Source organism: Eubalaena glacialis, chromosome 15, assembly GCF_028564815.1.
Source record: "Eubalaena glacialis isolate mEubGla1 chromosome 15, mEubGla1.1.hap2.+ XY, whole genome shotgun sequence".
Classification (NCBI taxonomy): domain Eukaryota; kingdom Metazoa; phylum Chordata; class Mammalia; order Artiodactyla; family Balaenidae; genus Eubalaena; species Eubalaena glacialis.
The window spans coordinates 18530120-18554000 of record NC_083730.1 but is presented as its reverse complement, the minus strand read 5'-3'; the positions used below and the strand labels follow the sequence as shown (position 1 = coordinate 18554000).

At 36.8% G+C, this 23881-nt stretch overlaps 1 protein-coding gene across 4 annotated transcripts in view; it reads left to right on the top strand.

The window, feature by feature from the left end:
* Nucleotides 1-23881, top strand: part of WDR7 (WD repeat domain 7) — a 370109-nt gene that overhangs the window by 274839 nt on the left and 71389 nt on the right. For all 4 annotated transcript variants that reach the window (XM_061169470.1, XM_061169471.1, XM_061169468.1 and 1 more), the window contains one exon: nt 21949-22048. In XM_061169470.1, coding sequence (XP_061025453.1) covers nt 21949-22048 — 100 coding nt within the window. The remainder of the gene's footprint in view (nt 1-21948; nt 22049-23881) is intronic.

Sequence of the window (23881 nt, the reverse complement as noted above, 5' to 3'; positions counted from 1 at the left end):
CAGTTAGTCATAGTTACATAACATTTTTCTTTTTAAGACAAGCTCAGTGATATCCTTACTTATGTTTGCTCGGTTCTGTGAGTATATTGTAGTGGAAGGCTTTATTTCAGACTCTAAGTTTCCTGAAAGCAGTGGTGTTACACTATGCATCTTTATGCCTTTTGTATTTCCTGGCATTTCAAAAATATTTGGTGAATTAATTGTACTCTGCATCTTCCCGTATCTTTCGTCATATTTACAGTAGATTTTACACCCTAGTCTCTTCATTTTGCTGTTTCTGATTTATGCCATCCAGAAGTTAAATCAAGAACACGTAGAAAAAGATTATGCTGTAGTATACATGTGTACAGATATTTTCTTGTGATATAGAGTAGGCATGTTAGGATACAGTAATTTTTTAACATCATGCCACATTAATTCTGGTTTGTGTTCTTTTTATTAAAAATTATATATATTAAATGTTTTTGTATAATTAACTGATGTTAAAAATACATGTAGTTGTTATATTCCCAGTTGATTATTCTCTAAGGAAATGTCTATGCAAAAATGGACATTTATCTGTCACTTAGTGGAGGTGAGGAAGCAGTTTCATTAGGGATTATCTTACTGAAGGTTAGCAAAGCATTGCTTACAGCAGTCACTGCTGTGTAAATAACCCTCCTGGAGCTAACGTGAGGGAATTGTTCAACATGTAAAGGGCCTACCTTTGCCCTTGCTGGAAGCCTGACTTCTCCCCAGTTCCTTCAGTCACCTGACTTTCTGCACATCCACTTTGGTTTGCTCTTGTTTAATCACTGGAGAGCAAGGTTTCTGCTTGAATGCTAAAGAGGCAGGTGTCTAAACAGAATGCTCGGTACCAGTTTTTTTCTGATTTGAGAGAAAGCAATTGTATTTTGTTTATTAATTTAATAACATTTATTAAACATCTACTGTGTATCAAGTGCTGACTGGGCTCTGGGGGTGCAATGATGAATGAGATGATGTCCTCAAGGAGCACAGTGTCTAATAGGGCAGGTAATTATTTTTTGTTTCGTTTTGTTTTTTTTGTTTGTTTGTTTATACTGCAGGTTCTTATGAGTCATCAATTTTATACACATCAGTGTATACATGTCAATCCCAATCGCCCAATTCAGCACACCACCATCCCCACCCCCCCGTGGTTTTCCCCCCTTGGTGTCCATACATTTGTTCTCTACATCTGTGTAGGGCAGGTAATTATAAAGATAAGTAACGCCAGGGTGCTGTGTTATGTGCTGGGAGAGAATTACTTACAAGGGACAGGGTTGGGCAATAAATGCAGTGCTTAACTCTGGATATGGGAGGCTTAGAGAGTTCACAGAAGAGGAATAATAATAATAATAATGGAGTCTTGGAAAGTTTCACAAAGGAGAAGGCAGACTAATAATAATAATTTCCTTTTACTAAAGGAGAAAAGTACTTTAATAAAAGTGGCTGCCAAATGGAGAGAAGGATTTGCCCTCCGCAGGGGTTTGCGGGGTGGTGGTAGAAGAGGTGGTGGGTTCTGGGAAAGCTTCACCAAAGAGTTGATGGGGTGAGCTTTGCAGAATAAGTAAGTGTGTGCCATCTGGAATTGCGGAAAGAATCATACTGACCAATGTTTGGAGGTACAAAAGTATACAGTAAGTTTGGCAAATGCTCTGTGGTAGTGGCTGGAATGTAGGTAGGATGGAAGTCTAGCATAGTGCCACAGGACAGGGCTTTGAGTTCCATACACAGGAATTTGGTTATTATTCTGCAAGCAATGGCAAGTCAGCAGAGTTTAAGCAAACACGTGTAATTCTCTTTCCAGAACATAGTTGATAAGATATAATCTCATGAAACATAGGATTTATAACAAATAGTTATAAATTGAGGTAGTTAACTACTTCTTATTAAATTGTATTCAATATTATTAGAGCTGTGAAGATATAAGCCATAAAAAGTCAGTGCATAGACGTAGAAAGATGAATAACAATATAAGGCTGTATAATAGCTTGTACTAAATGTTAGTTGGAACAGATAATAAATCATGGAGGACTTCAGAGAACACTAAGCTTAGATGGGACCTCCAAACTTTTACAGGTCGATGCCATGCTACTTATTTAGGCTGATTTGTACTAGATTGATAAATGAACAACAAGAAACATATTAGCATATCAACAGAAGTAAAAATTATTTTATTGAAAACCTGCCATGTTCGTACCATTGTACGTGCCTTACAGCACTTATTTGCCCTCTACTTATAAATAAATGCCTTTCACTAAATAGTCAAAGTCAGTGATGTGAATATCTGTGGTCCAGTCAGGTGAAATTTGTTTTTAAAATCTTTATATAAGGTTGTATACTTTTTGTTTGTTTGTTTTCTTCTTTCCTTTACCCTTTCTTAAAGATGCTATGGGTTTTAGCTTAGGCTAACCTCTATAATGTTGCTACATACCAATATTCAGTTCTTATGGTTAGTAGGTCATAAAAAACTATAAAACTTCATTTAGTATTGTTTTTTTTAATGAGATGATATTTGTCAAAGCACCTAGCAGAATACTTGTGATTTAGGTAGTCAGAGAATATTAGTTTCCTGAGGGGGGGGGGGGGGTCTCTCCATCTGAACAATAATGGGAAAACCCAAAATGTGTGTAAGAAATTAGTTAATATTTATTTTAAAGAATTTTATATGCATAAAAACTACAGGATGGCATTATTATCATTTTCATATATGTAAAAAAATTGGTTTACTTCCCAAAATATTAAATAAATTTTAGTCAATGTTATAAAGATGCTCTTCACATCTAAAGTTGTATTAATTCAATTAAGAGCTATTCTCGTATCCTGAAGTCATTGAATATTTAAAAATCAAAAGTACTCTCATTTGGGTTATACATAAATTTCACTATTTTCTGAGTACCAAGATGAAGTAGCATCGTCAAATGTGGAATGATCCTAAGATTGGTTTTCTTGTTTTTTAGATTTGTTTTGTTTTTTAACCTTGACAAGTAGGCTTGTGATTCTGATATGCATCTGGGTTCAGAATTTTAAAACTTGAACGTGGTAATTTCTCTAAGATTTTCTTTACTGTTAGTAACTTGGCAGTTATTTTTCAGATTGTATTTAAAATTTCCATTTTATTGGTGTCATGAAAGTCTTGGCTTTAAGCTTAGGCTGACCTCTGTATTGTATGTTGCTACATACCAATAGTCAGTTTATTCAGGTTTGTTTGTTTATTCATTCATTTATTCAGGTTTATTAATGATTATATGACTTAATATACAATTTAATGAGTGGTGAATCCATCCACTGAAGTATGTTGTTAAATAAATCTCTTTGTCCTCTGACATATTTACTCAAAACATATTTAAGTTTAAGCTACAAATTGTAAATACAATGAAAGAAAGAAGGATTGATACAGAAAGTTTGATTTTTCTAAGTTTGTTCATATAATATTTTTCCATCAGTTGTTAACGCTTCTTGTAATATCTTCTGCTTGAAAACAGAAATGGATTAGAACACATGCCAGTAAAATTTGATATAATTCTGTCTTCTTACTGACCCGAAACTCACTTGTTGATATTAAAATATGAGGTTATAGCACCGCAGAAATGCATAATTTGCCAGACTTGAGCCATATGTTTGTATCTAAACTTCTTAGCATCCAGTGTGCACAGAGGGACAGACCATCAATACCTAAGTCACAATGTTCAGATGATAGAAATAGAGCAGTTGTTCAAGAGGAACATACCTGTTTGTGGGACTGAGATCAACGTGGAATTGAGAGTCCTCAGAAGAATTTCCATCTGCGGAGCCGGTGGTTGAATCTGCCGATGTGGGACCTGTGGAAACGGACAGCCAACTGTCATAAGGCCTTTTATGTAAGGGTGTGAACATCCGCAGATACTGAAGGACGGCCATATGCAGTTTATAGACTCAGTTGTTTTACAGATTTGGCGACTCTCAAGAATGTCTTGGGAAAGAGCTCACACAAGTCAATATTAAAATACATTCAGTGCCTGTTAGTTGAGGGAACTAAGGACACTAAACACAGGTATTAAGTGCTCACTCTCTGTTATGCCCTCTGGGGAATAATGATCTCTAAGTGTAGTTCCTGGACTATCTTCAAGAGAATTACCTGATTTCTAGGCTCCCCCTGAGAGCCACTGCATCAGACTATCTTGAAGCCTGATGATTCTCATGCACACTAAAGTTCGAAAACAAGTGCTCTAATAATCTGAAATCAAGAAAACAAAACCTGAGTCATTGTCCTTTGTGACCATGTTCTGTTATGTCAGAGCCTGTATCCTAGAATGCCTTTCTGTTTACATATTGAGTAAACTCAGAATTTCCAAGGAAACATCTAAAGACAGCCCTTCAGCTCCTGCATTCCAGTGATACACCATTAATTTTTAAAGACTTACCCTTAGACAGTAGCACAGAATGCCTGCCAGAGACTAACTTCACACTGTTCATTAATTGACTTTTATCTAAAACTCCATTGAAAAAACCCAGAACAATTAGAAGTTAGTTTAAAAAACACAGGGTCCATTAATCCCTCTACATATTCTAGTTTATATCCCTAGATGAAGCTAAACCATCAGAGAGCTGCCTGTTTGGACCATATTGTCTGACCTCCTGCAGCGTTCCCTTCCCCAAGTTCCTTGTCAGTGATTTGCCTGCAGTTTGCACTGAGGAACCTGCCATGTGAGTGTCTTAAGAAGGTTGACAGTGCAGTTACTGTAAGGGTCATACCGATGTCCATTGTTTAGGGTCCCTTCCGTAAGGACTCAATAAAAACATTTCTTTCAAATCCAGATGACAGGCATTTTTTGTTCGTTTTGTCCTAAGGAACGAGTATATATTTTTTGTTTTTAATTATACTTAACCAGAGTTAATGTAAACATTTTGCTTTGGTCATTGGGCAGCTCAAAACCAAATTCCCCGCCTGACTTTAGTAGTTATGGCTTACATCTCCTATTCTCTTTATCTCATCATCACACCTCAAGCGTATCTTCCTTTTCTATCTTTTTACTGAATTATGTTCTATAAGCTTCCCTAAGTCCTTTCTGTAATATGTGTATATATATGTATTTATGTACATATGTATGTGTATGTGTATGTGAAATATAACAAGTTTATAATTTTATTTCAGAGGCATGGAAACAAAGATAATCATTTTACATATAATACTATGATTATTTTCTAAAAATTAAAAAACGTCTTCTTTGTATTAATTGAAATATCCTAGATCTTCCTGGAGTAATTTATGTATCTGTGGATATTTGTCTATATTTTATTTAGTAAAAGATACAAAAATAACATAATTTTTTAAATTGAAGTGTAGTTGATTTACAATATTGTGTTAATTTCAGGTGTACAACAAAGTGACTCAGTTTTTTTTTCAAATTATATTCCATTATAGGTTATTACAAGATATTGAATATAGTTCCCAGCGCTATACAGTAAATCCTTGTTGCTTATCTCTTTTATGTATATTAGTTTGTATCTGTTAATCCCATATTCCTAATTTGTCCCTCCTTCCCTCACTCTCCCCTTTGGTAACCATAAATTTGTTTTCATGTCTGTGAGTCTGTTTCTGTTTCATATACAAATTCATTTGTACTATTTTTAATATTACACATGTAAGTGATATTTGTCTTTCTCTGTTTGACTTACTTCACTAAGTATAATATTCTCTAGGTCCATCCATGTTGCTGCAAGTAGCAATATTTCATTCTTTTTTATGGCCAGGTAATATATATATATATATATATATCTCACATCTTCTTAAGCCAATTGTCTGTTGCTGGACACTTGGGTTGTTTCCATGTCTTGGCTATTGTAAATAGTGCTGCTGTGAACATTGGGGTGCATGTATCTTTTCAAATTAAAGTTTTTGTTTTTTTCTGGATTTATGGCCAGGAGTAGAATTGCTGGATCATATGGTAGCTCTATTTTTAGTTTTTTAAGGAACCTCCATACTGTTTTCCATAGTGGCAGCACCAATTACATTCCCACCAACAGTGTAGGAGAGTTCCCTTTTCTCCACACTCTCTCCAGCATTTATTATTTGTAGACTTTTTGATGATAGCCATTCTGACCAGTGTGAAGTTATACCTCATTGTGGTTTTGATTTGTATTGTTGGCCATCTGTATGTCTTCTTTGGAAAAATGCTATGTAGGTCTTCTGTCCATTTTTTAATTGGGTTGTTTTTTTTTTTGATATTGAGTTGTATATTTCAGATATTGACTCCTTTTCAGTCACATCATTTGCAAATATTTTGTCCCATTCCATAAGTTGTCTTTTTGTTTTGTTAATAGCTTCCTTTGCAGTGCAAAAGCTTTAAAGTTTGAGTGTGTTCCATTTATTTATTTTTGCTTTTATTTCATTTGCCTTGGGTGACTAATCTAAGAAAATATCGCTACATTTTATGTCAAAGAATGTTTTACCTATGTTTTCTTCTAGGAGTTTAATAGTGTCATGTCTATATTTAGGTCTTTAAACCATTTTGAGTTTATTTTTGTATATGGTGTGAGGAAGTGTTTTTTTTTTTTTTTTTAACATCTTTATTGAAGTATAATTGCTTTACAATGGTGTGTTAGCTTCTGCTTTACAACAGAGTGAATCAGTTATACATATACATATGTTCCCATATCTCTTCCCTCTTGCATCTCCCTCCCTCCCACCCTCCCTATCCCACCCCTCTAGGTGGTCACAAAGCACCGAGCTGATCTCCCTGTGTCATGCGGCTGCTTCCCACTAGCTATCTATTTTACACTTGGCAGTGTATATATGTCCATGACACTCTCTCACCCTGTCACATCTCACCCCTCCCCCTCCCCATATCCTCAGAGGAAGTGTTTTGATTCCATTGATTTACATGTAGCAGTCCAGCTTTCCCAGTACCACTTGTCGAAGAGACTTTCTTTTCCCATAGTATATTCTTGCCTCCTTTGTCATAGATTAATTGACCCTAGGTGTGTGGATTTATTTCTGGGCTCTCTATTCTGTTTCATTGATCTATGTGTCTGTTTTTGTGCCAATACCATGCTGTTTTGATTACTGTATCTCTGTAGTATAATGTGAAGTCTGGAAGTGTTATACCTCCAGCTTTGTTCTTTTTCCTCAGGATTGCTTTGGCAATTTTGAGCCATTTATGGTTCCATATTTTAAAAATTACAATTTTAGCTGCTGTGTAAACTTTATAGTCAGATTTAAATATTTCCTAATATTTACATTTTAGTTCCAGGGATATTGTTAAAAATACAGTGGTATCCATTAAAAATACAAGAAAATTACTTAGATTTCATTGCCTGTGAGAGACTATAGCATACATATCCTTCAAAACATAGTTATTCAAAATAGTTCTATCACCAGATTTGGCATCACTGTAACAAATAAAGCTATTTTATTATATAGGAATTAAAATGCATTCTTTCTAGAACACAGATATATTAGCAACACGATTGTTGCAACACTGAATTAATTTTATGTTTATGAATAAGCAGACTAAGAAGTACAATAAGGTAACATTTAAGAAATGAATTCCTCTAGGTTCCCTCCCATCTCATTGCACTTTGCTTTGCCTTTGTCAGTCTCCTAGATCAGGCGTCCCCAACCCCCGGGCCATGGACCAGTACCGGTCTGTGGCCTGTTAGGAACTGGGCCGCACAGCAGGAGGTGAGCAGCAGGTGAGCAAGTGAAGCTTTATCTGTATTTACAGCCAGATGTAAATACAGATGAAGCAATCTCCCTATTGCTCGCATTACTGCCTGAGCTCTGCCTCCTGTTAGATCAGCGGTGCCATTAGATTCTCATAGGAGCATGAACCCTACTGTGAACTGCACATGTCTGGGATCTAGGTTGCGCACTCCTTTATGAGAATCTAATGCCTGATGATCTGAGGTGGAGCTGAGGCAGTGATGCTAGCACTGGGGAGCGGCTGCAAATACAGATTATCATTAGCAGAGAGGTTTGACTTCAGAGACACCATAATAAATCAATGCGCTTCATAGCACAAGGAGATCAGCTCGGTGCTTTTTGACCACCTAGAGCGGTGGGATAGGGAGGGTGGGAGGGAGACGCAAGAGGGAGGGGATATGGGGTTATATGTATACATACGTATAGCTGATTCACTTTGTTATACAGCAGAAATTAACACAACATTGTAAAGCAATTATACTCCAATAAAGATGTTAAAAAAAAATCAATGTGCTTGAATCATCCCAAAACCATCCTTCCCCACCCCCCACCCCCGCCCCCGGTCCATAGAAAAATTGTCTTCCAAGAAACTGGTCCCTGGTACTAAAAAGGTTGGGGACCGCTGTCCTAGGTGATCTTCCAAAAGGCATCATCCAGCTCTCTAGATGATTATCGTTAGAGGCAGAAGTACAGAGGGTTCTGAGTCATTTACATTTAATTGCCGAGACTATAAATAATACAGCATCCTCAGTTAAAAATATCCTAGACACTAAGAAAGTAGAACTAACTTTTTTCGAGATTTGGAAGGGTAAACATCACTGAAGTTTCCTCAGAATTCATTGTTAAAATTTAGTTATCAGTTGCTGTGTTACTGAACTTGAATATCCTTGTGAAGACCCTCATATACAGACCAATCAGCATGGAGCATGCCATGCTTGACTCAGTTTGATTAATTATTTCTCTTTTGGTCACCATATAAACACTGTCTCATTTTACACTACTATATTTGATGCAGTAGCACAAAATATAAAAGTGTAGAAATGCACAGGTGTTACTAAACTAAGAGAAAAGCAGTATAGCACACACACAAGTATGATATATACTTGTTCTGAAATGAATACTTTAAGGGTTTGTTATTCATTTTGCAAAAGTGTTCTAAAATTGAAGTATAGTTGATTTACAATGTTGTGTTAATTTCTGCTGTACAAAAAATATTCTTTACTAATCTCAGAATAGAAAAATTTAAGCTCTCATAAACTACTGACTATCAAAGCTCAGTTAGAAAGGAAGATAAAGTACCTCTGGAAATATAATGAAATTAAAATATAATTTTTAAATTTAAGGCAATTTTATTATGTTCTTGAGGGCTAGTAGTGAGATAATACATAACAAATAAAGGATTAGAGATTTTTTAATAAAATTGTAAGTTGATGGGAAAATATGATTATATTTGGAGAGTAAGAGGTTTTAGGATTTTTTCATAGCAAAGATTAGATACGCCTCTACATGTGATTTTTAGTCACTTACACCTCCTCAATTATGCACATTATGAGTAGCTTGAAGAAAGGGGTTTTTGCATCCATTTCTTTTATTGTTCCCCATAGCAAGTGGTAGAGGGCTTCATCTGGCCAAAAGCCATATACCCCAGAATTCTCACATAGATCCTTTTATCATGCATTTTTATTCTTTTAAGTGGAGGCAATTTATTTGATATATAACTGAGTGATTTGATTTTATGCCTATTAAAGACTTGTCAAATAAATTCATAGATTCAGAAGAAATCCTTTGTTGAGCTCTGTCCCAGTTTTTAGCTTAGAAAATCTGAACACTCAATATAGGCACTCAATAACTGTGGTTGAATAATGATACCAGCTATGCTGCTTCATGTGTTTAGTCCTTAATTTCGTCATAATAAATGGAACCAGTTATTTCACTTACGCGGTGACCTTGCTGCATTATTTTTATAGAATTACAAGTTGTAGAATTTGGAATCTGCAAAGGAGCTCACGTTATAAATTACCCACCTCTAGCCTTCATTTGACAAACAGACAAACTTACGAGCATTCTTGTGCTGGCGATGAGATGAAAGTGAAGCCCAGTTTGACTGAATGGATCTCACACCTGCTCTGTATTCTGCAGGGCGGGGTGTGCACCTGCTGCACAGGTACCCGCGTGACACAGTTGCTCCATCTCAGCAGAGGATGAGATGGCTGTTGTTGAGTTCCAGGCCCAGGCCTCTTCCTTACTTCATCCTTCCTTTCCCATCCTCTCTCAACTCCTCTTGGACCTTGCTCCTTAGATAACCCTTCTCTCGGTTTTTTTTAAAGATTTTTTTTGATGTGGACCATTTTTTCTTCAAGTCCTTATTGAATTTGTTACAGTATTGCTTCTGTTTTATGTTTTGGTTTTTTGGCCATGAGGCATGTGAGATCTTAGCTCCCTGACCAGAGATCAAACCCACACCCCCTGCATTGGAAGGTGAAGTTTCAATCACTGGACCACCAGGGAGGTCCCCTCTTCTCTCACTTTTATCCTCAACTTCTCTTCCTCTGTCTGGAAACATGTGCTATTATCTCTCATTTGAAACCCTTTCTTCCCTCTGCGTCTCCTCTCTCCACTGTCCAGCCTCTCATCTCTCCTTCCCCAGGAAGAAGAGCCTGCGCTCTGTCCATTTTGTCACCTCTCCTGCCCCTTTGATCTACTGTCATCTGGTCTTTCCCCCACTATTTTGCTAATCTCTCTCTCTCCCCCTGGTTACAAACAACTTTTTTTTTTTTTGGCTGCATTGGGTCTTCGTTGCTGCAAGCGGGGGCTCCTCTTTGTTGCGACGTGCAGGCTTCTCATTGGGGTGGCTTCTCTTGTTGTGGAGCACGGGCTCTAGGAGCGCAGGCTTCAGTAGTTGTGGCATGTGGGCTCAGTAGTTGTGGCTTGCGGGCTCTAGAGCACAGGTTCAGTAGTTGTGGCACACGGGCTTTGTTGCTCCGCGGCATGTGGGATCTTCCCGGATGAGGGATCGAACCTGTGTCCCCTGCATTGGCAGGCGGATTCTTGACAACTGCACCCCCAGGGAGGTCCCTACAAATAACTTTTTGATTGCCAAATGTTTTTCAATCTTGAATGTAGTGGTTCTCAAACTTTTGGTCTCAGAACCCCTTAAAAATTGAAGACCCTGAAGAATTTTTGTTTATAAAAGTTGTATCTATAGATTTTTAATATATTAGAAATTAAAACTGAGATTTTTTAAAAAATATTTATGGACTTATTTAATAATAAAAAACTCAATTCATGTCGATATTAAAACTTAGTTTTATGAAAAATAACTACTTGCCAAAACAGAAAAACTACTGAGAAGTGTAGCATTGCTTAACATTTTTGCAGATTTCTTTAATGTCTGGCTTAATAGAAGACAGATGGATTTTTATATCTGCACATGTCTTTAATCTGTTGCCATATGTTGTTTTAGTTGAAGTTTATGGTGAAAACCTGGCCTCGCATAGATATATAGTTGAAAAAGGGAGTCATATTTCAATAGCCTTTTAAAATAATTTTGCATCTTCTTTGGTAGTTCACCAAAACTCAACATGTAGTCGTTTTTTAAAGGTTAGCTGCAATGTGGAATCTGTAATTTTAATGAACTTTTCATACTGTTACATTCCATCCATTGGGTGGGTCTTTGAGTGGTTTTCTGAGTGTGTCTTTCACCCATGCATGATTTTATAACATTATGCACTTGTCTTTGGAAAATCTTGCTTACTGAATTATATGTAAATTCTCCATATACTGTCACATTGCAATCCACAATATCAGAACCTCTTATTTGCTAATATCGCTGCTGATCTCATAAAAAAAAGTCAGTGAGTATTGGGAAGCCAGATTCTATTTTCCAAAATTTCTACTTGAAAGCTTGAATTTTATCATTGGCAACAAATTCTGTCAGTTGCTTTCCTGGACAGGAACAAAGCAGTTCATTTTCAAGAAAATGTCTGCCAAATACCCAAGTCCAAATAATCATAGTTTCTCTTTTGGTTATACTTTCAGTGAAAGTGAAGAAACAGCTAGTTAAGCTTGCACCTCAGTCTTCCAAGCGTTTTCCCCTGAGACACCAATCGCATTTCAGTTGACATTAGAAGTGCTTTATGTATACTTCCCATTCTATCACACCGAATAATAAAACAACATGTACTCAAGGGTCAAAATTTAAATAAAATTAATAATTTTTACTGCTTCATCAAGGGTATTCTTAAGTGAAAACACTTAGTTGTTTTATTTACTACCAGTGCATGGCAGTGAAGAATATAATGACGCCTAGTACAGTTTGGTGCCACTGCCTTGATTCAGACTGAAGTACCAGCAGTTTTACCCATCACTGTATACCATCAGTGCCAGTTCAACACAATGAAAAGCTCATATGATATCTCAGGAGTTTTACAAAAATAGTTTTGATCTCACACACTTCCCAATAGGAGCATAAGGCTGCCAAGGCATCCGCAGACCACACTTGGTGGAGAAACTCTGATTTAGTGGAACCTTTGGTTGCACTGAAATATGAAACTTACTTCTTCTTTCTGAAAACTCTTCTGTTTTCTGCATCCTCTATATCCTGAAGTCATAACCTTTCCTAGGATCCAGTACTTGGGGAGAAGGTAGGGTAGACAGGAAGATCTGGGGTTAGTTTTTCTGAGGCTCAATACAAATCCTGAAATTTATTCTACTTACTTTAAAGGACTCTTCACTTTTCTGGGGATTCCCGGCTCTCCTCAAATGGCAATGCTGCTGGCCCCAGAAGGGGGCCTCCTTAAAGAATCCTAGATGTTTGGTGTTACCCACAGTACCATGATACATAATACCTGGCAGCAAAACTGCGTATCATCGGGCTTACGTTACAGATGATATCCTATTAAATGTGTCAGGCATTCTTCAAGTCCCAATCTCAATTCACTATGCTCAGGGCACATCAGTCTTTTTTCTATTCCTTGAATAAGGCCAAACTTATTTCCACCTCTGTGCACTGTGCTAGGTTGGGCCAGTGTGGGCTGCTCAGCTCCATCCGGTCAGTCAGGGACTATCCCCGCCCTCAAAGGCCTTAAAGTTGGCTTGGCAGAGACAGAGTGGTAAATCAGAGAAACGTCACAACACTATGATAGAAGGGTATCCAGGACACAGAGAAGATTCCCAGATGCTGTGATGGGAGGAACACAAAGGAGGGACCTGGCAGGTGTGCACAGGAGTTCAAAGGAGGACTGGTGATGTTTTAGCTGTAATGACCCATATGGGAAAATAATCTAAAAAAGAGGGGATATATGTATATGTGTAACTGATTCACTTTGCTGTACAGCAGAAACTAACACAACGTTGTAAATCAACTCTACTCCAATAAAAATGTTTTAAAAATGATAAAAAAGAAAAAGAGAAAAAAAAAAGATGAGTGGTTGTTTATCAGTCAGAGAAATCCTCTGACCGCAAACCCTCAGCTATTTCCATATGCAAAATTGGCTGTCACTGAATGAAATACCATATTAAATGCGATTATAAATCTCTGACCAATGAATCAATTATCACTTTGCAAAAATTATAGTGTGTATTCTTTTCCATTGCATATTGCACTGCCAAGAATGAAGAAATTCTCAATCATAGACCCGAGCAATGTATTTAATGTCTCAGCTACTTGGGCTTCTTAGTAGGTATTAAAAAGACAGGAGTAGGAGTAAGGAGGAAACTAACTTTAAAGAACTCAGGATGTAAATTTCTCTAATTTACTGTGAATGGATAAATCACCTAAGTCTTTGTAGTATAGACATTGAAATTTAAAGTATTTTATATGGTTTTCCTGGATTTAACTGATTATCTCTCAATTGGCCTTTTAATATGATTTTCATAGAAAATGTACTTTATGTTAAAACACTTTTATTCACCAGCATCCTCTAGATGTAATTATTGCTTACCAACAGTTCTTCCACTGAAAGATACTGGCACAGTGGCATAGCATACAGCCATTAAAAAGATTGAGGGCAATCCATTTCTACTGACGTGGAAAGATGCCAGTATAAGATAAATTTAATGAGAAACTAGCAAAGTTTCAGAAAAGTATGTAAAGTAAAATCATTTTTGAAGCAGAAAACTGTATGTAAGGATTGATATTCAGGCATGTACATGCAGGTATACATATGAAGAGGGGAAAAAATCTGGAAAGACACACCCCAAAGTGTTTCTCATGGTTAACTGGGGTGGTGGAGGGGGTTTGTCGTAAAGGATAACTTTCCTTTCTTAACTGTTTATTTTTCTATAGTCTCTGTTTCTTTTTTACAGTGTGTATTCCTTTAAAATTGGATGTACTATATTAGAATAATTCAAATTTAAAAAATCATTGGGAAAACATTAAAGCTATAACATAGATAAGATACAAAAAATTCAGAGTAAAATAAGTATTTAAAGTTTTGAACTGAATGGGGGAAAAAAATCCAGACAAAGAGTTAAAAATCTGTATTTTCAGACATAGTTTACCTTTCCTTAAACTTTGTTATTATGCAGACAGACTGATTGATTCTGCTTTTCAAGTGAAAAGCTGAATCAGCTCTGTTCATTCTAAATGGGCACTTAAAATCCAGTAAGAAAATGAACACTGTCTACTTAGAGCAGTGCATGAGCTCATTTTTTTTAAAAAACTCCTCCAAATCTTTGGTTTGTGCTTATCTTGGATGATGATAACAATAATGGGATGTAAAACAGCGTCTATCCTAACTTCCAGTAAAATTCTTAAATTAGTTACTATTTTATAGGATACCTTTTATAATAAATATAGATGTTACTCCTATACTCACATGAGTAGAAATCCTTCTAAAACCATTTTAGTCCATATCCCTACTCCTAAAAACTCCCCAACAGACGACTGTCTTTCAATATTAAAGTTCTTGATGAAAAAACAAATCTCTAAAGCTTCCGGAAGTATTCCATTTCACTGTATAACAGAAAGAATATTAAATTTTCACACTGTTGGAAATGATACAGAGAAGAGTTTCAAACCAAAGTCTATATCATTTGTATTAGCAACTTTAAGCTGAAACTGAGATAATTTGTTATTATCAGGTTGTATCTGCAAATCACAAGTGTTTAAGAAATAGGGAAGTTTAAAATATTTGGAGGAACTCATTTCCCTTATTTATTAGCATGTTATTAGCACTTACTTGCCCTAGGAAGATAGCAAAACAACTACACCTTTTATATCCTTTCTGTGGTATATATTCAGAGATGCAAATGGTGATGATGATGATAATTATTATAGCTACTAAAGTGTGTACTTACTATAGTAAGTACTTATTATGTGCCAGGAATGGTTCTAAGAACTTTACATGTATTAACTCATTTAGTCCTCATGACAGTTATATCAGGTGCTATTATTGTTCCCATTTTATGGATGAGGAAGCCGAGGCATAGCTAAGTTACCTAATTTGCTCAAGGTCACACAATTAGTAGGTGGAAGAGTCAGGTGATAAGAGACGTGTTTCTCAGCCATCATACAATACACCCTCAACAGGCACGGTATTTTTCCTTGCAGAAACTCTGCTTCCAGTTCTCCTTCTAACACCCCAGCTACAGCATGCCTATAGCAAGTTTTTTCAGAAGGAAAGTAGTTCACCAATTAAATACTTAGTGATGTTGTTCAGGCGACATCTATTGATGATTTACAATGTGCAAGATGCTGAGTGGGAAGTTGTGACTCAAGTGGAATTTGCCAGTGTCCATCACCATCCCAGAATGAGGTCTCTTTACATTTTGTCTTTTGAACTAGTGCCCGTCACTGGAATGAAGCACTTCTAGAAAATATTCCCCCACCCTCCACTGCTCACACCCCCCAAAACTGACACAGCTCCCCTTGAGCTGATGCCTTCACCAAAGCCACTTTCCTGTCTCTGAATCATTCAAACATATTAGCAGCATGGAGACCCGGAGTTCTGTCGGGGGAGGTGTACAAACATGTCTGCAAGGTGTTTCCTCCTCTACAAAGCGCCCCCCTTGATTGCAGCTCTGACATCCCTGAGGGCTGTTGAGCAGTGCTCTGAGAACCGACTCCTGAATCTTTTAGGCCGTGGCTCCTCACATGGGGGCCCTCAGAAGAGCTCTTTCCCATCCCATCCTGGCCAACAAGGGGACAAGGGTGTTGTCATTGGTACATTCTCGTTGTCAAACTGCACGTTGCTCCACTACAGAAGGCCTACCGTTCTTTCCTGCAGAACAGCTTTGCCTGTGTTTAGGGCTCAAATCTTGTCCATGGGTTATTGGGAGCACATCATGGATATTGAGGAGTCTCTCTCCTCATCTGGTATGCACGATGAATAAAGGGATGCAGTGTGTTGATTAGATTTTAAATAAATTTTGTTTTCATTAATATAAAAAATCTGCATGCATATCCTGCAGAGTGCAATCAAATGAACCGATCTAGAAGTTATTTCATGCAAACTAAAGCAAAAATGTGATAGCAATTTTTCCTTGTATTGGCGAAAAAAGTAGAAAATTTGATAAGATCAAGTGGGGTCACTCTTTTACGGGGAATTGAAGGTAATCAAAATTTAAAATGTGTGTATGCTTGGACTTCCCTGGTGGCACAGTGGTTAAGAATCCGCCTGCCAATGCAGGGGACATGGGTTCAAGCCCTGGTCCGGGAAGATCCCACATGCCACGGAGCAACTAAGCCCATGCGCTACAACTACTGAGCCTGCACTCTAGACCCCGTGAGCCACAACTACTGAAGCCCACGCTCCTAGAGCCTGGCTCCGCAACAAGACAAGCCACCGTAGTAAGAAGCCCGCGCACCACAATGAAGAGTAGCCCCTGCTTGCCGCAACTAGAGGAAGCCCACACCCAGCAATGAAAACCCACCACAGCCAATAGATAAATAAATAAATAAATAAAATTTTAAAAATAAATAAATAAAATAAAATGTGTGTATGCTTTAATCCAGAATGTTGCTTTGGGGAATCTATCCTACAAAAATACTCACCTACGTATACAAGGATCTATGTATAATATAACTTAAATGTCAGAAAGGGAAGAGTTAAATAATGGAATATAAATGCACAGGGGTACAATGCAGGTGTGAGAAAGGATGACGTGGATTCATGTATACTGATGTGGGAGGACGTTCCATGAACTATTGAGGGAAGAAAAGGAAGTTTTAGAATAATAGATGTAATATGATACTATTTTTGTAATAAACATTAGAAAAAGCTGGGAAGATCCACCAAATTGTTAATAGTAATTAACCCTTGGTGAAGGAGGGAGTATGGGAGGAAAGACTTACTTTTTACTACATACATATTAGTGGTGGTTTTTTACAAGTGCATATTGCCTTAATACCTTTTAAACAAAGAGTCCAAAGTTTTTGAACCATTTTAAATCAACATCAAGAATTTGTAAAAGCAACTAGATAAGAGTTGCTCCTAATACCTCAACTACTCCTGGAAATACATATACCAGTTCTCAGGACAGTGCCTGATACACAGTTTGTCCTCAGTAGTAGTTAGTGACTTGTAACTAGTTATAAATCGTACTTATAGCTCATACATTCTATTCCTTACATCCTTAGATTTTAGATGGGTTCATTTTAGCTGGAGATGAATTTTGGATTAGTTGAAGAGTGTTCCTTGTTGTATTTTAATGCTCAAGGACACCATATACAGTATTAACATCCTGAAATCATTGCATTTTATCAAAGTCATAGTTGAGAAAGTGATTTTACAGGTTTCTGTCTTTCTCCTAAATCATATCTCTGCTGAAAGTTGCATGTTTCCTCTTCCTATATTTTTCCAAATTGACTTTTAAGTTTCACACAAATTTCTCTTATTTGAGGGCCATTTTTAATAAAAATAAAAAAGGTCATTAATTCAAGGGAGACTATAAGTAGAGAATACCAAAGTTGTTTAGACTTAGGTATTGGGTGCTTGGCAAACTCTTAAGCAACATGATTTGCTCCAGGATCCTGCCCCGGAGTGGACCCAATACACATTTGTGTTTCACATCATAAACCACCCTGTTATGGGTGGGCACCCTGTTGTGTGCTACTTCTGAGGAGTTGATGTCACATATATGCTTTGGAGAAATATAATAACCTATTCTAGTATTTAGTAATGATCGATAAGTGATTATTTCTTTTAATTATGTTTTGTGTGATACCATGTTCAGTGAAATTTATGTGTGCCTATATAAATACCTGGCAAATTCTTAGAATAATTTTATTCCCAGAACATTTGTACCAAAAATACATACTTTATTGTATGTATCATTATTTAGACTATATTTGCCTTCTTGAGTTTCAGACCAAATAATCTTTTCTAGCTCTCTAAGACATAATTAAATAATTTCCATTATGCAACTGTCAGTCTCATGCTAATGTACTCAGACTTCAAGGGCCTTTACAGATACCTTTTTGTAAATCTGCAATTGTTTGTCTCAATTGAAAATACATTTTTCAGAAGGGTCATGGGGCTGCTTTCTGTTTCTTGATTTCTGCCTAACTTTTTTAGACAGTTTTTATTTCCTTTGTTGTTTATACCAATTATTATTTTAGACCTTATGAAATATTCAGTGGTCTTTAAAATTGATATGTTTAGCCTAGTTTATAAAGTAGTCACTGAAGGATAAGCATAGTGATTTGGACTTCTTACAGCATTAAACTTTGTACTGCTGTATGCTGCTTGATTGGACCCTGTTTATGTGTTCATACATTCAACAAAAAATAAAGTCTCTGATGGAGGGAAACAAGCAATAAACAAAAAATTATTGTTTAATATCAAAGAGATGATAAGTACAATAAAGAAAAAATAGGATATTGGACTCAAGAGTAGTGGAGGAAAGGCTGCTGTATTAAATAGGATGGCCCATAAAGGCCTTCCTTATCAAGATAACCTTGGGACAGAGACCTAAATGAAGCAAGGGCACAAGCCCTGGAGATACCGGGCAGATGAGATTTTCAAGCAGAGGGAATAGCAAACGTTAAGCTCCGAAGTGGGTACACTCTTGGAATATTCGCGAAAGCATAAGGAGATCAGTATGACCAGAGCAGAGCAAGCAAAGGGAAGAGGAAGTCCGAGAGGTGTTAGGGCCAGATCACGTAGGGTCTTGAAGGACGGTTGTGAACACACAGGAGAGGTGATTTGATTTGTGGCTGAAAAGGGGCACTCTGGCTGCACGTGGACAGTAATGAAAGCAAGGAGATCAGTGACTTTAAAATTTTTGGATGATGGCCACCGCAGCCCCAGCAAGAAATACATTTTGCAACGTTATTCAATTCCACTTTATGCGTCTTTCATATACTTGAGTGGTAATGTTTCCTCTGACTTAACAGTTTCCTTGTTGTGGGCCGAATAGAGGAGAACCATTGTTGTAACTTGAGTATAACAGAAAGATTCGTGGCAGGTTGTTGCCCAAGAAATACTGCCCAAGTGCATGTTATCAATGCAGTGAACTAGAGACTGAGATACCATTTCCAGAAGGCTCAGCACAGATGAACCCTTACTCTGAGAGCCCTCCCCCCAAATTTTAGAGGAATTCAAGACTCCCATGTGAGATCAGGTCAAGACTAGAATAGTCTTAAAAACTAGGATGGATCCTGCTCTGCAATCCATTGATATACTTTTTGGGGTAGGGTCAAGTAATGTGTATCTCACCATCCTTAAATCTTGACAGCCCCCCAGTGGAGAACTGGTTTCAGGAGAAGAGTAGTCTGGGTGCATGGTGGGCTCTGGAAACCCTCAGAAGAGTTAGGCTCACTGCAGCCAGTCCCCAGAGTGGATACTTGGGAAGTGACTGCATACATACCTTGGATTTCCTCTGTTAAAAGAGAGACTGTTAAAGAAATAAACAGCTTCACAAGAAATCCAAAGATTAAAAACATGCCATGAGACCTTCACTGTCCAGAATTCTTTAAGATATTTTAGGAGTATTAGTCTAGTAGTAAATTGCAAAGAATGAAAAATGCAGACCTGTAATATATGGTCCTTTCAGGCAGACTAAAGATTTGATACCAAGAAAAGATTTGATCTTTTTTTCTCCCATAAATAATGGTGTCTGTAGATGATATAGAAGGATGATATAGAAGGTTGATGTCCAGAGCATAGAAAATGGTCAGTGTAACAAAACTTTTAGATTCGAGTTTAACTAAGTAAAATTTTGTCAACATAAATGTATTTTACCAATGGTTTGTTTTGAAGAGGATTATTTTGAAGGGTAATTATATTCATGTTTTGCAGAAGGATTTGGGCAATACAACTGTTATGTCTGTGCAAAGTTTAATAGTGGACAACAAAATACCTCCGGAAATGTTATTTTCCTGTGGATATTAACCTGTGCAGTATAGATATTTGTTAAAACATTTGTTAGCTATTATATTCCATGTTACTCTAATAGGATTTAAATTGTGTGGGCTTATGTGTGTTTAGATGTAGATGTAGACGTAGGCATACATATAGATACATAGTGATGCCCAATACTTAGACCACTGTCATTATTGAATAACAAAATAGTAAACATTTTTAAACTCTTCTAAACCTCTTTTATTTTTGAGTATGGAAACATTAAATTTTGAATGCTGATTGCTGATTCCTGCCTTCTCTACCGAGGGCAGTAATAGGATGCTTTAGACAAGAGAAGCTTTTAAGAAACTTTTTACTAACGACTTAATAGTGGGGAAGCTTCATATGTGTCAGGAGCCTCCACTCCCCTTCCTTCCCTCAAACCTGTATGCAAACAGAACATCCCATACCTGAGCACAGCAAAAACCAGCGGGACATCCTAAAGTAGTACCTTTCATGCAACTGGAAATGAAGCATTCATCTTCCACTGAAGAGGAAAAAAGTTGCGTCATTGGGTGAGGCTTAGGGATAGGAGAGAAGTATTGTTGAATCCATTACTTGGTAATAAGTATCAAATAAAAAGTTTAAACACTTAATAGCTTGTTTTCCAGATTTATAAAATATGTATGAATGTCATAATGTCTGTTAATGCCAAAATGGCTTTGTCAGACTGTCCCTGGTTTCAAAATGCTCACAAATATCTTCTCTCCCTCTCGCCCTCTCTCTCTCTGCCTGTCTTACCAGAATTTCAGAAATGGAGTCCTATGCCCTACTAGTTTTTTTACTCTATATCAATCTCAAGAAAGCATTAGAGAAATGATATTTCTTTTCTGTCATTTGTTTTGCCTCCCCATCCTGTCTTTTAAAAAAATAATAGCAGAAAATTTAGATCAGTAGCAGGGAATCAAAGAGAAAAAAGGCAAGGAATGTGTAGTAGAATTGATGTAATATCCTCAGAAATATTGAGGGTAGGCCACTTATTTATCTGGGTAACGCTCACTGAGACTATAGGACTAGATAATGGGAAGGCATATTCAAAACTCTTTGGGGACATAAAATCATACCTTATTTACACTTCTAATAATTTTTATTCTTACCTTCCCAGGCTCTAGCCATATGGCCATTAAATCATAACAAAGCATAGATCAGGAATTCGAATACTTGATCGTCATGAAAATTAATCTAGAAAAGTAAACAAATAAAAATAAATCAACCTTTTACGACCTTCAAGGCCTCCTCCCTAAATCCTATTTTCATGCAATGCCAAATCACCAAATATGCTTATTTATACTACCAATAGTCACAGTTATCATTTAGATAAACTGATAAATGTGGAAACTAGAGAATTTGCCAGATAACTTTTTGGTGGATAACTTTCTGATTTCATTCTAAATTATTGATATGAACATTTAAGCGTAATATTTATGTAGCTTTTTTATGATTGTTCTGCTGGAAAGTATTTTGCATTCCTTAATACTGTAATAAACCATGAGAACATAATTAGATTGAATATGTAAGCCTTTTCATCTTTTCTATTTCTGTTCAAATAGAAATATTTGCAGAATAGTCACTGTAGCAAAACTGAGTTTTCATGTTTAATCTTTTTTGTATGTGACCCTTGTCTCTTGTTTCAAAATTCAAGGGTGTTTGTAAATAAGAAGTTGTTTTCTATTGAAAATAATCATTAACAGGCCTAAGCGGTATTCTGCATCATTTTTCTTTCAGTTGATTTTAAGAATTACTACAATGAAACATTTTTGAAAAATCTCAATATATTAATTACAGATATACATATAGTTATTTAAAAATATATATCAGAGCTGGCTTTAATCTTTGAAATGTGCTGCTATCCACTTTGATGTGCAGGTCATCTCACCTGTTTTTTCGGTTTTTTTGTTGTTAAAATGTTCAATCCAGGTTCTACATGGTCAGCTATTATGAGCGGAATCACAGAATAGCAGTTGGAGCTCGCCATGGTTCAGTGGCCCTGTACGACATCCGGACTGGAAAGTGTCAGGTAAATAAATCATTGTGACTTCCTCTCCATAAAGTGCGCAAGTTATTGAAAGGAGTGAGAGACCAGCACTTCACCAGTTGACGTGCTGAGCTGCTGGAACATTATGGATAATGCTAAAGGGATCAATAGTTTAATGAAGGACTCAGAGAATATAGACCCCTACTGTCTTTATTCACTGGGAATGAAGAGTTGCCACAGATGGGTTCGTAATAGAGCCTTGAGTAAGGTGGTACGTACTACTCACAAACCACTTTGCAATAAATCTTTTCTTCTTTTAAACAAAGTTTTCTGAATTTCTTATTTTTGCCACGTTTTCTGAAAAAAAATTGGTGATACATTATTATGATTAGTGACTAAACAAAAATTAGTTTTCTGACTATGTAAAATGAGCTCTTTAGCGATTATAAGACAGTGTTCTACTCAGAGTTTAAGAAAGGCAGAAATCATAATGGCATTTAGTGTGGATCTGTAAGGAAACTGAGGCTCTATTTGAAATATATTCCTTTTTTATACTTTTATAACTTTCTCTGCTTTTATAAAACTTCATTGTTTATGAGAAATTCTTCTCGGTCTTGATCTTGAGCACTTCGTTCTCCGAATGTACCAGTTGGGTAGATGGAGCAAGTCTAGCCCCACTTTACATATAAGTGAATCGAAGCTCCCAGACTTTAAATCTCTATCCCAGAGTCACACTGTTAGTTAATGGCAAAAGCAGGGCTAGGCTCCACCCTGATCATTGTGAATTTATTGTGGTCATTGATAAATAGTTCCAAGTCATAACTTCTTATTTTTCACTGTAGCATCTATCAATACTCATATATTCAATCAGGAATTAGGAATTGTATTCAACTGTAGTATTAGATTGATATATTCAACTGTATTAGGAATTTCCAGAAGGAATATGAAGAAATACATCAGGATGTAGCTAAATTTTAAATTGCCTCTTAAATTTAATAAACTATTAATTAGTTCTCCAAAAGTTTCTCTGGCGGCTTTCCATGAAATAGTTCTAAGAGATGGTAACAGGTATTGGGGGTAAAAGTTTCAGGGGTCAGACAAGTTTGGGGGTACCGTTCGAATTTAACACATTTCTTTATGCAGGCCTTCTCAGAGGCTCTAATGAGTGAGTGTGCATTGTGAATTTCCTGGAAGTGCGTGGAATATGCATCATTTGCCACACTGATGTAACTATTGAATATCCTTTGCGTGATTTTTTTTCTTTAAAAGACATTAACTCCTCATTGGTGACTGTATTTCTTTACTCTGAACTCTCGCTTTGAGCAATGAAACCACTCTGAATGCTTGCTTAAAAATGAAGTTACATGTTGTCTATAACATTCTCTCCTAAGAGAGACAGATTCTTCAAACAGCATTTCAGAATCTCTTTTGGTAAATCAATTTTTAAAAATTGGAATGCAGTTGACCCTGAACACCGCCAGGGTTAGAGGTGCAGACCCACATGTAACTTATAGTTGACCCTCCTTATCCCTGGTTCCTCCGTATCCCTGGTTCTGCATCTGGGGATTCAACCAACCCTGGATGGTGTAGAGCTATAGTATTTACTATTGAAATCTGAGTATGAGTGGACCCTCGCAGTTCAAGCCAGTGTCGTTCAAGGGTCAACCGTATATTATTATTAGCCAACTTGAGAGAAATAAGCCACAAACAGTAACAAGGTAAAGACAAAAAAAAAAAATTGAATAAGGGGACCTTTTCAACTTTCTTTAAAATTGAAGTGAGGAAATCATAGAGAGGACACTATTGCCACCAACAGAGAGAAGAGTGAGACAGCGTGAGCACGGTGACGAAACCCAAAGAGGAGTGAAAGAAGAA